Source organism: Notolabrus celidotus, chromosome 1, assembly GCF_009762535.1.
Source record: "Notolabrus celidotus isolate fNotCel1 chromosome 1, fNotCel1.pri, whole genome shotgun sequence".
NCBI classification, from domain to species: domain Eukaryota; kingdom Metazoa; phylum Chordata; class Actinopteri; order Labriformes; family Labridae; genus Notolabrus; species Notolabrus celidotus.
Genome location: NC_048272.1, coordinates 25155063 through 25168777, shown reverse-complemented (window position 1 = coordinate 25168777; position 13715 = coordinate 25155063). Strand labels below are relative to the sequence as shown.

Here is a 13715-nt window from a genome sequence, read left to right as displayed (position 1 = left end):
CTGTAGCTGTTGGCTAGGAGGTTCAAAGCCCACCTCTTTACGTCACAATCGCTCGACAGCAGCAATATGGCTGCTGCCAATGATTGGCCTCAAAACAGTGCTTCAGAAAGAGATGGGAGATGTCACGGATACTACGTCCATATTTTATACAGTCAATGCACAGGACATGTATAGGACAACAACAAAACTCAAAGACTTCAACTTCAGGAATGAATCACAGTAAATATTCAACAATAACCCCTAAATGTAAACAGAAATATACGCATGTCACTGTACCACAGCGAATTGTGAATTGTGAATGAATAATAAAACAAATAAACTAAAAAATGGCCTTTACACTTGCTTTCAGGCAATCATATATTGTTACGTCAGATACTTATACCACAAAGTTTTATATCACTGGCTAAACATATGCCGAAATAATTCCTTCTTCACAGCTCAGTCTCTCACCGCCAAGTTTCACACATTTTTTTCTACTGTGGGAAATGTGTGACATCACAAAGTCACAAAACAACAAAGCTCCCTGATGTCATCTGTCAAAAAAAGGCCAATTATTAATCTGAACTCTCTGTGCACAGTTTATTATCCCAGACACCAGATGGCCTCTGTACAAAACTATTATATTGTTATTATCTTGTTGCTATAACACCAGGTCGTGTCCCAGGTGAGAGACACACTTCAGCACCAGTCCTGGTTCCAACACGCACTTCACTGCAGCGTTAGCATCTTCACACTCTCCCCCGGTTTGTCACAGAACACTAGAAGTTGTTGCAGGGTTCTTCCGCAGAGAACAGAGGATGTTATTCTCTCATGTCAGAGTGCTGGGAAAATGTGTTTTCTTGTTGATATGGGGTGCTGCTGGAGTGATGTTGTTTTTAGCAGACAGATGTGTTAAAGTCTGCTACTACACACTGTGATGGTCTCAAGAGCAGTCTTTGGTTAGATAGGTAGCATCTTCACTCCACCCTATCTAAGGCAGCACTTTCTCTCACATTTTAAAAATAGTCACAGGCACAATTCTTAATGTTTTAATTGAGAAATACTTTTCTCTTTACTTTGTATAAACCTTTGTAAAACGATTTAACTGGGAGAAAAATAACTGGACAGAAGTGAACTAGGTTTTCAAAGCTTTGACTCATTCTCGAATAAAAACACTTTCAACTAGTCATGCCTATCATCTTTATCATGCAAAAACGTTTCTGTGTTGAAATATTCAAAGACTCACCTTACTTCACGGTAAACTTTTTATGAACTACTCGCTCATTCTCTGAACTACTTTCCTTTAAGATTGCTCCCTGTGTCCACGTCTGCTGATATATATTCACCTCTTCTCCCTGACATCTGAATTTCAACCTTTCTGAGACAATGAGCAAAACTACCAGCTGGCCTCGGAGTGAATATGGAGAGAGGATGAATAATATTTCCTGATGAACTCACTAAAGATTGCCCCAGAAGAGATCCAAGGTGAATGTTGGGGGCATCTTAATGTTTCCAAATGACTTTGAATGAATGCTTCATGAGCCTGTCCTTGCTCTGCAAGTGACAACCTCATCATTAGTAGATAATGGATTCTTTTGGAAGTATATTATTTCAGAGTGCTAAGGTGCAGAGTCTGTCCCTGAGGGTTAGAGGGACGCACAGCTAAACAGAGGCGGTGAAACATTTTGGCCAAAACCAGGAAAACATCATAAAACCAGCAGATTGACTCTTATAGTGATGAATAAGTTGTCAAACCACTATCACTGAGTATGAGGCAAATCTGTTTCTCTCCAAACTCAAAAACATCAAACATGACCACTGGCAAATCTATTCAAAATAGAAAGAAAAGCTGCATGATCATAAGCTCTTGGTGCTCTTCAGATAGAATGTTCTCATTTGTTGAGGAGCTAATTTGTCACATCAGACAAATAATGACATATGATTTTTTTTTCATGATAGGTTTTATAGAGAAGATCACGTGTTTCAAATGTCCGATTAAAAGTTGTAGTAGCCTATTGAAGTTTCTCATGTGAAGTCTCTGAAATAATCTACAGTCACTTTAATGGATCCGCATCATCCACACAGTCACACCCAAGACCAGAGGTTGAAGAAGATACCATTTCTTTATCTCCTCCTGTAAATGGCATGGGCTGTCATGGACCCTTAATTTACACTTCCAAACCCTGCTGGGAATCCCTTTTTAAAAAAGTCGCACCGCCTCTTCCTGTACTGTAGAATGGAAATGATCCACAGAATGTAAAGTAAATGGCTATTTATTTCCTACACTAATGGTTGCAGAAGATGTCAAAGATTTAGACACAGAGAAGAGAAAGAAAACATACATGGCATGGAGGGTAATGAGGGAAAGAAGAAAAGGAAAAAAGGAGGACGATAACAGAGCATATGCAGCAGGATTGTTTCCTACACTTTAAAACAGGAAGCTTAGTTGTTCCTGCCAGTAGGGACAAATATAGGTATACTATAGGACGACAGGTATGTGTTTGCTGAAAACCAGGAAGAGAAAAAAGTGACACAGCTCAGTGTTCAGTGTTTCTTTCACAGATGGTTGCAAAGCACACCCCATTTAACAAATCTAGGTGAGCTTTGTGTTACTGAACCACAAGGTAAATCTGACCCATGAACCACTTTTTGTACAATAAAGTACAAATAATAAAGGATTAAGATGCTTTTAAGTCTTAAGATGAACAAAGCAACAATTGTTTTGAAATATCTAGCTTTCAGAAGTTTTTCCAAACTTTGAAACGGTATTACAGCTGTAAAGTCTAAGAATTAAAAACTACAGATTAATGAATGCACTGCAAGCTCTCTGCTACTATAAATTTCTCTTTTCCAAAGACAGAAGAGGCAAAGAGGTTAACTTGAAATGTTGTTTTGTAACATACATGCTGGTGACATTTATGTTAAATATTGTCCCTTTATAAACAAATCAAATAAATCAAATAACATACCATGTGCAGCAAGTGCAGTACTTTGTCCATTATTTTGATATGATCAGTTAGCAGGCAGGCCACTGAGGACAGCACATTTTATTCTAATCTGTTAAAGTGAAAAGTTGCTATATTTTATTGTTTAAAATCCTTTAACAAGCTTCACGTTGGCGTCAGAGAGCCTGGTCTGAATCACAGACAGCTGACTGATCCTCTCTAATCTAACATGAGTCAGATCCCTGTCTGAGACAACTGCTGAGGAAACAACCCCTGCATTAGATTAACAAGACATTAATGTGTGCAACTGAGTCCACTCACCTTCCCAGTACTTTAATGACTACAGGGACGCTCAGCGCTCCGAGAAGGCCTCCAATAGCAAATATGGACACTGTGATGGACCAGAGGAGGGTGGCTGTCTCTGCTGCAACAGGCTGGCCATATCTCTCGATCCATGTCTTGTTGAAGAAATCTTTGATGTACTGCAATAAAGAGAGACATGGCAGAAGGACACTTTTCAAATTCATCATCCCTCGTTTAAAAGGTTCATCACACTACAACAATGCAAGAGTAAACCAAAAGATAGTATTACAATGTCAGCTCAATACACCAAAGTAAGCTGTTGGGTTTGAAAAATAATGATCAAATTATGTTATTACAATAGACTTATTAAACTAACTAAGTACATTATTTCTAAACTCTAGATGAGAGCTTTGCTGCAAATGAATAGATTAATGTAGAGTTGCAATGAGTTGAAAAATTCAGCATTTGAAATAAATGACAAATGTACCAAAACACCCTGGCCTTGTGTTTTGTGCGATACAGAAGCAAAGGGGTGTGTTATTAAAACTGTTTGTGCTGCCAGACAAATTTCCAACAGTAGCTTTGTGAATGAGGTGATGAAAAGGCTGATGCAGAGTGGAGAGCTGGTCTTCCTGCTAAAGCTGAAAGCAGACCGGTCTCTGTTACCCGTCGTTATTAACATCTGCTTTGCTTCAGGGGTATTAAGGCTCCCCTTTGAAAGTATAATCCATAACAGCTATGAGCAGCTTGTTTGAAAAGCATGGACTGGAGAGTTGGTGCAACACTTTAGAGTTGTCTGAAAACACAGGTAATGTCCTCTTTATTTCTTTAATTTCTTTCACAGCACTGTGAGTCTCAACTGAGCTAAGGACAAATCTGTTTAAAATTTTCAAATCGGTAATAGGAGGCCACAGCGAATGATAATTCAGAACTAATATTGGAGCAAAAATATTTTTTTCAATGTGAACATCAATCCACAAATAAGTTAACAGATCTACAGACACCTCAAAACATTGATTGTTTGTAAGTGTGTGGTGCTGTGATATGATTCCTTGGTTTATATACTCTTCTGGCAAACTAGCATGTTATGACCTTTAACCTATCCACTCATAGTGCTTTTCTTTCTCCATCCTATTATCATCTTCATCAGAGAGCTCCCATATCACTCATATATAAATCTCTTGAATCTGCCAACTCTTTCAATGAGATGTGGCTCCGGGCCAGAGGATAGATAAGGATAAATACCTTGACAAAGGTCGACATGCATATAAAGTTCCAAAGACCGACCATTTTTAACCTTACAGGCTGCTGGTGCATTCAGCCTAATTCAGTGTGTGTTGTAATAGCCTACTTCACGCCAATTTTTAACACCTTTACTCCATCACTGGGTAACAAACATAAATCTCAAGAAAACTGGGATATAGCAAACAGTAAATAAACTCTGTGGGGAGCTGGTTTGATTGAAATGACTCATCAATTCATGGAAACAAGGAACCAGCAGGGCTAGGTGAGCAAAAGTAATCCACGATAAGCCTGTGAGCCTGAGCTCAGGGCAAACCAGCCACTTATTTGTGGAACTTCTGCAAAAGCCATGCATAAACTGATAGCCAGTTGAGGGGCCGCCACAGTTGTGACCATTGACCGGTCTTGGACATAGACTGTATGTTAAAATGGGCATTTTAAATTAGTATTTGGTTGAAGCCAAGAGATTTCCAGCACCCCTGTTGCCTTGCTGCAATATAGGTCATAAACCTTGCCTCCTTATGTTGTACACCGTCTTTGGTTTCCTGGTTCCCTGTGTAGAGCCTGGCAGACATGGCTGTGATCAAAAGACGTTAGTCCGTGGAATAGACAGTATAAATAATGGACGTAGTGTCCTTGATGTTACCCATCAGTTTCTGAAGTGCTGTTCTGAAGCCGATCCTGCTGCTTGGTCCGTGGTAACATGTAGCTGACCCCCCACCTCCTATTACAGCTTGTGTCATGTGTCTGTTGCCCTGTTGGTTACTTAAGGCTTTCAAAAGTGAAGAAAATTCAATATTCTTTTCACACTATACACCTTCTGCCAATTAAGCTGACCCTGACACTTTCACCCCAACCTGAAGAGTTGACAGTGTCAGGAAGAATTCATGACATTTGCATGACTTTAACACTGCTTTCTAAGCATACATTATACACAGAATGTAGTCCAAAATCAAGCTGAGCTAAAAATAATTATTACACCTACAAGACACTGCCGCCATGAGCAGCATATGTGGGATGCAAAATCTCTTGAGGTGTCATTTTTTTTCTCACATGTCAATTCACATGTTGCTCACATTTCTCAGCAAATCGTCAGCAGGCTGTAACATACAGAAATATGTATATAGCCTTTCCATATATATACAATTTTCAAATCAAAGGCAAACTCAAAGTAAAAACATACATTGCAGTTGCAACATTGCAGAAGCAGAAAGACTATCTTTTTGGACACCACACATATTGCAGCAATGCAGTGAGGCAGCCATCATAAGGCAAGGGTAGAGTTCAGGAGTGTGGCCCAGGGAAAACAGTTTATAGCCCCATTTTAACATCACCTCATTCTTTTAGCCCTTCAGATGACAACCATCCGCAATCAGTTATCTGGGTGACATCTGCACCCTGCTGATACACTTTGCTCTAGTGTTCTCTGATAAAAGTCTTCAACATGACAAGGGTAAGACAAATAGAAGGAACTTGCATTCTGTTGGAGACCCTGATGCTTCAGTCCTAAAAGAACAAAGAGAGGACAGGCTGAGTGCACACTCTCATTTTGTTAAAAGACATAGGAGGTATGCAAGTTAATGGCTTGAGACGGTTGTTTTTTTCATCCTGTTTGATCCTTGTATTGAACTTTCCTTGATCCTCTCCACTTCTGCCCCAATAATACTTTCCCTGCATGAGGCTTGTTCCAGACACTTGTTAAAACCTTGTTAGAAACCTTTTTAAGGCAAAGACATCTGGCTGGGTAAACTGCATTTCTTTAATCACCTCCCACCACTACTGGTTTCTCATATACATGATGTAAAACAAAAGCAGATACTATTCCTGCATAAAGGCAAGAAAATGGCCTGTAACCCTCTGGAGTAGATTCCAATCTCTTTTGCACTCATAGAAGTGGAGTTCCGATTAAGGAGAATGTAAAAAGCCCATGTTGGTTCAAGTGGGAAGTTGTTTTCTACACAGGCACGAGTTAGGTCATCTAAACAGTATTTATGATTAGGAGATGAAGGAGACAAAGGCTGTTTTCCGAAACGGTCTGCTACATACTACTTACTAATGTAGTAGGCAGTAGGTATTGCCTACCACAAACTGCTTTTGAATTTAGTATGTAGCATAGCCGTTCTGTTGGATCTGTGTTGCAGTATGCTGGGTCAGACGTCACTGGATTTCCGGTTTCGGAAAGCAGAAGTAAACAACGGCGAAGCCGATAGAGAACCTGCTTCTTTAGCATCCACTTATGATTTAAAAAGTTAGGAAGTGGTTTATATGTAATTTGATAACTTTGACAACACCCAAAAACGGATTTCCTCCCGTCAAGAATGAAGGAAAAAGAAAAAGAGGAACGAGTGCTGTGCATTGTGGCATTTACCCAGAAGAGGTATCCCGTACATGGCTTTCATCATGGACGGTAAATAAAGAAATTAGGTAATGAACTGCCAAAGAACAACAGACTGACCTTCAGCAGCAGTGAAAGGTCCCATGTAAAAGGTTTTTTTTAGCTTTTTAATACATGCCCAAGTTGTCTTAAGCAAGGTTTTGAATTCAGGTACAAAAAACATTACAGATTCAGCCTCTGTGGAGGATCTGCTGCATCTCACTTTCTAACCTCATCATCTGTGTAGTGATCTGTAATGATTGGCTGCCTGAATGTTTTCTGAGCGGGGCGGGTGTAAACCTGTGCACATAGATGCAGAGGTGGAAAAACACTGAAACCCACATCAAGCGCTCCAGGGGTGAATACTGCAAAGCAGGATTGCAGTTATCAAAGTAACGAGTTGTTACTCGTACTGATCTTGTTTCCTCTTGTCTAGATCTTTGCTTGTGTTGTTCTTGTTCTTGTATGTACGTCACTTTGGATAAAGCGTCTGCTAAATGACATTGTAACATTGTAACAGAGTCAACTCAGGGTTTTCAGTAAAACTTTGGTTCAGTTCTTACCAGAATATCACTGTGGTAGCTGATGCTGAACACCTGACCTGCTCCAGGGCAGGTTATGTTCAAGATGAAAGATCAGTTTGTAGAAAACTCTGCCTGCCTACTGACCAATCAATTTGCTTGATTGTGGAGGTCTGAGCGGATCATGAAGGGAAGGGGTAGAGAAACCAGCAGGACACTTGTTTTTTTATCTGCCAGCTCTTCTTTAATTTTGAACTTCAGCTGTGTTGCTCTTTGTCTGGATTATGTGTTTAACTTCTTATTTTTCTGATACCATCGTTTGCTCTGAGTTTGTAAATTATGACCATCTGTAGACAGCCGAGTTGTTTGTGTTTGTGGTTGGTCATAATGTTGCTTAAACATCTGTAATGTTGCAGCTGCATTTACAACAGCATTTATCTGAACAGTAGAAAAAGTTTCAGTTTTGTAACTACTTTCTTGTCCTTATGTGTAACTTCATGTGGTTTGTGCTGGTTGTTGAAGAAGTCTGAAGTGAAGAGGTTAGCACAAAATAACAAATTAGCACAAAATGCACGTCAAATGAATAAAAAGCAACCCCTGTTTTGTTTGGTCCTCCAGTTTTTTACAACCTGGATCTGGGGAACCATCTACAATACATATTCAATATATTTAAAGATTAATTCAATGACTGATTTCTGGCAGGGTGAAAAAAATAGAAAGAAATCAGACCAGCACAACCAAACAGTCTCACTCACCAAAGCGGGGGCGTTGACCACAGAGAGGTTGTAGCCATAGATGAAAGATGACCCCAGGGCACCGAAGAAGGCAGCGCTCAAAAGACAGCCTGTGACTGGTTGCTAAGAAGAGAGCACAAAACACACACTGGTAAAAAAAAAAAAAAAAGAAAAAAAACATGGAGGATGACTTTTCATTGCTGTGAAACAATGTCAAGGTCAAAACAAAACCAGAGGAACTTATCAAGTATTGTGTCATCTGAAATCTAGGTCAAGAATCTCACTTTTTCCCCTCACTTTGACCTGATTATGACACTGCTTGAACAACACTGTGGATGAGTTCATTTAGGTGATTGTCTGCTCTGTTAGATATGTAAATCAAAGTTCGCAGATGGCAAAAGACTGAGGCAGCTGTTATGTAATGGTGCAAAGTTGAACTTTACATGCACATTATGCTGCAACTCTTATCAAAAATGATGCTGTTAAGGAGATAAGATCATGTTGAGGCAAAAATGTAAGACCTGGTGTATTAGCGGCGCTTTGAATAAGAAGTCCCACAAGCACACCCACAATCAGTGAATTAATGCTCGTAACAGCATGACCAAGAAAATTCGACATAATGGATATTTTCCGACTCACAGAGGCTCAACACATTAAGGTTATAATTTAGCTGGTCCTGAACAGAGGACAACAATATCATGAAATAACATCTGTTAACACTAGGACCGCCTGGACATGGATGGACATGCTGACATTTTTCGGTGACCTGTTGATTGGACTGAGAGCTAAGTTTAAACCAGGTCCAGACAGTAGTGTTGTCAGGGGACCATCAGTGTTGAAACATCTATGGATTTTTTCTGTTACATCCACATGTTCAATTGTTGGACTTTCGGGCTGATATGTCAAAATATAAGTAAAGAGGTGACCGTGCACTTTACAAAAGTCATCTTGAGACAACAAATAAAAGCATGCATACATGAAAGAAATAAAATCAGGGACCATACATGACAACAACCCTCATTCTATAAGATTTTATAAGACATTCTTTATAGAGTTGGGATGCTATAATGTTGATAAAATTGAATTTGAATGGTTGAAAATCATTAAAGCCTATATTTCATTATGATTGGTGCAAATTTAACATATTAAATGAGAATGTGTATTTTTTATGAAAAATATGTTTTAATTTGATACAAGCGACACGTTTCAAAAAGATGGGAAATGTCTACCATTTTGCTACAACGTCTCTTCTTTAACTCTAATAGACCTTTTGGAAACTGCAATAGAGCAGCTTGTTACTGCAGACTCTGAGTGTTAATAGCTTGTTTCCTTTAAACAAACAGAGGAATACTCTGCAATTATTCAGAGAGTAATTCTATTTTCCTCTTAAAGGTTTTTCACTTAGCTTAAAATTGTGAAATTAAAATTCAAATGTATATTATTACCACAATGATGATAAACAACCCTCTTCAAACAGATCATAGGGCACTCTAGAGGCAATAAATACTCTGTAGGATGAACACCTATTCATAGTATCAACCTATACTTTATCCCACTAGGCCACAGACCAGAGCAGCAGCACTGACACAGCAGCGTGATCTCACACGAGGATAAAACACAGTAGGGGAGATTAGAGGAAGAGCAAGTGGTGGATGTACAGGGAGAAGGATGGTGGGATTGGCCTATGGCTACAGGGAGAGGAGATGAAGGTGTTAAGAATAAGAGCTTACAGTCAGAGGTACAGTTCATCTAAAGTGTCTCCATCCCCGCTCATTAAAGTTTCAGGTGATGCTGAAAAGCAGGCTCTGTATGGGGTACGAATATAGAGCTGCTGATTTGCAATTTGAAGTCATTTTTGTAAATGAAAAAAGTGTTTCTGTCTGTATATTTTTAGTGTCATTAAAAGATAACCACTGCGTAATGAAAGTATGTTTCCAAAATGGACTTATGATATGTGTCCCTGAAGACCATTAAACGTTAAATACTTTGGATTTTAATTTAGATACTAAGCATTTTCATTTAATAATTAAAACACAAAGGATTACATGAAATGCTCCCCCCATCACTGTATTTTATTCTTAATTAATTTTGTTTGGCTTAATAACCCGCTCACATGTTTATATCAACATGGTAAAATGATTAGAAAAAGTATTTCTCACACTTTAAAGGTTATTAATTCATGCACATGGGCTTCTTATATTGCTCTCATCCATCCGTTTTTTCAATCCCTGCACAAAGTTAAAAACACCATGTGCATGGACCTTAAGCTTTTTTGCCACCAGCGCCATTCAACATTTGTAGGACAGTAAATGTCCCTATCTTTGCTACTGACCAAAGGAAAACACTTTTTTCTACTATTGATCATAAAGATACACAAGGATCAGGAGCTTTAGTAAATCTCTTATAGATTTGATGTCAGGTTAGGGTGCCAACTCGGACTGTGTGACTTACTTAAAACTCTGCTTTTTCTCAAGCTATTAAAGATGTTAACGCTAATGCTAAAGAGATTAAAGCCATCTTAAATTTTGAAATCACAGCTGATAATTCTTTGATACAACTCAGAAAACTCAATAATTTTCTTTTCACAATGGAAACATGGTAAGAGAAATTCTACCATTTAGTTTCCATCTTTTTCTTAACACATCATGTGGGTTGAATAATATTTGTTGCAGTTACTTCTCTTTTTTTAAGGAAAGACTATTGCAAAATGTGTCCACTGATATATAAAGGTGACTGCTTCCATTCAATGAGGATACAGGAAAGTCTTTAAACATTTAATAAATTACTAATCTGCTATGATGGAAGAATAACATAAATAGAAAGCTTTAACTAGATGCAAACAGTCTGAAATAAATAATGTAAATATGATACATTAGTAAATAATGTATCATAATGTATTATTTATGTTTCTTATTATCATTTCTTACATGTTTCATTCATTAAATATATTGCCTCTTGGAATCAGCAGTAGTTTATGCATTTATGGGTTCCATGTGTCACATTGTCCCTTAATAATTATTTCATCTTAATAATTATTTTATCATTAAATGAATGTGATTGTTGGTTGTGCTCAAGCGGCAAACTCCGGTCTCAAATGATGAAGCCAATGCGGAAGTGCTATAAACTGCAATACATCGAAAAATCCGCTTGAGGCTGGCTGCAGAAACACCGGAAACCACATAGATATGAATGGGAAAAAGACGATCTTTGCAGCATTAATAAACATGTTTACAGCCTGGTTCAAAAAACGTCTTGGCCCTACAAAGCTAATCTCTCTAATGGCACACACTGTACGGGGGGTGAATTTTCTTCTAACGTGACGGTTAAGAAGATATTAAGATTATGAGTTTTGCCCAAATAAGGACATGACTGACGTGACTCCCTGTCGGGAACACAGCCATTGGCTAAGAGGCTCACACTACGTCACACTCTGCCTAGTTGAGATCCGCATTACCAATATGGCTGCTGCCGTCGATTTGCCTCAAAACAGCTCTCAGGAACAGATGGGTGACGTCACAGATACTACGTCCATATTTTATACAGTCTATAGTTGTGCTCCAAAGGAACATAGAGTTTGCACCTTTCTGTGCATAAAAACTGCAGCCCAATTGTGTGGCCAATAAAAGAAGGAGGCAATAAATGAGCCAGTGTCTTTAAATACCTGAGCAGGGACCCTTGCTCAGTTCACCCTGCTCAAGTCTGAAGTCAAGGACTGTAGTTTGGAAATGGTAAAAAGTTGGTTGTGTTTTATGTGAGGAGTGGTTTATCAAGTGTAAGTCAATAAAGGTGGGAAATCTATAGCAGCTAGATCAGAGCAGTAAACATTGGCTTTGGCATGTGTAGGAAGGGAATGGGATCAAGTGATCAGGCAGCATTTTAAATAAATCATTAATATAAAGTTACATACAGCCATGAACAAAGCAGTAAACATGTCTCTTTGAAGTGGTTTTCTTCTTTGCCTTGCTGGGTGTAGGGTATTAATAAATCTATCTGTATTTAGTGTAAAGAGGCACTAATAGTTTTCCATCTGCAGCATATAGGGGTGCATATTAAGTATAACATTTCAAGAATAAAGGGGCTGGCAATTACTTTTTGTATTTGTGTTACAAGTAAACATCACTCATTGATTTTGTAAACATTATTAAGAGAGGACCACTTTATTAAGTGGCTGTCTTGTTACCTAAACATGATTTGTATGATTAAGAAAAAAGCAGCACAAAGCAACAGCAGGATTTTGAACATCAGAAAGGCACGTCATGCAAAGAGTGCAAAGGTCTTGTACAAATGTACAGAAAAGCAGTGTCCTCATAAACATATCCTGTCCTTACTTATCATCACAGGTGGTTAATATAGGTCATAATAGGCAACTACTATGACCTATATGTAGTGCTTTCAGGACTTCTGTCAGTCAAAGCAGTCTAATTTTAGACATCACAAAACCTGTCACACAGTAAGAAAGACACAGACTTGACCTCAGGTCTTTCATTGACATGAACACACTGACCTTTCCAGATTTCTTCCCAGTATCGCTCATCTGGACGTCAGCTGGGGTACCCTTCTCTGGTTTGTCCATGTTAACGATTCAGCACCCTGAAAGGAGAGGATCATATCAGATCTGACATCCAGAGTGTCCAGAGGAAGACAAGAGATGTCTCACAGCGAAGAGGAGGAAGTGGAATATTATAAAAGTAACCCCAGAGTGAAACTGAAAAGGAAACGAGAAAGCCTACATGTGCTGCATTGCAACACAAACTCACACACGCATAACACACAGGATTATCAATCACAACGTGGTCACAAGTTTAGGATTAACCTTGAATTAAAAGTTTGCCTCCCTCACTGAAGTGAATTGAACACTGGATTTTTATACATTTATAAACAATGATCTGGATATGTGCTGCTCCTTTTTGTGATTCTGCTACAAAGGCCAAGAGTTTAAGGTAAGAAATGACAGCTTTAGTCTGACACCTAGTGGTTGTAAGAGGACCGACACTCTGAAAACGCTTCAGCAGACACGATCTTATAAACACATGCAAAAAAAAACAAAAAAAAACACATGGTTTTCATATCAGTGTGTCTGTACATTTAAGTTTTGTTTGTATTTTATCAAACATGAGTGGCACAGTAAATTGCTCTGTAGACGTATTTAAAGATGGAAATCTGCTTTCAGCTTTTTAAATTACCAGGTTTTTAGTGCTTCTGTACAAAAAGAATCCAGCCCTCTGTGCATGTTTCCATCTAACAGAGAGGAGTCCGTGACCCAAGCTGCTGCTGATTTCCTCTCCACCCCACAGTTAATAACATTTAATGGCATGCAGTCAACTCCCAGAATGTAAATGAATCCCTGATTGGACGTCTAGCATATAAACCAGTAGGACTCAGTGTCCTCAGGAGCAGGATGAAAAATACAGGTGAAAAGTGTATCTCAAGATGCATGACATATCAAAAAGTTTGAGTTTATTTTTCTCTTGCAACTGCATACACTCTCTGAATTTGGGTCAAAAACTCAAAATAGAATAGTTCAAAAGATTTATTTACTTTATTTTGGGTAAACAAATAACAGGGACATGATTCTTCCAGATATATCCAGAATTCCAGACCTGGAGAGGTGAATCAT

The 13715-nt window shown here is 38.6% G+C and overlaps 1 protein-coding gene across 2 annotated transcripts in view; it reads right to left on the bottom strand.

Moving 5' to 3' along the window:
* The window catches only part of slc2a9l2 (solute carrier family 2 member 9, like 2), a 160823-nt gene that overhangs the window by 140407 nt on the left and 6701 nt on the right, over positions 1 to 13715 (bottom strand). Inside the window, exons 2-4 of one of the 2 annotated variants that reach the window (XM_034702126.1) lie at positions 12603 to 12688; positions 8120 to 8221; positions 3246 to 3406 (exon numbers count right to left, since the gene is read on the bottom strand). In XM_034702126.1, coding sequence (XP_034558017.1) covers positions 3246 to 3406; positions 8120 to 8221; positions 12603 to 12671 — 332 coding nt within the window. In that variant the 5' untranslated portion in view covers positions 12672 to 12688. Of the gene's footprint in view, positions 1 to 3245; positions 3407 to 8119; positions 8222 to 12602; positions 12739 to 13715 lie in introns of those variants that run through there. The other variant, XM_034702047.1, reaches the window with a different exon arrangement.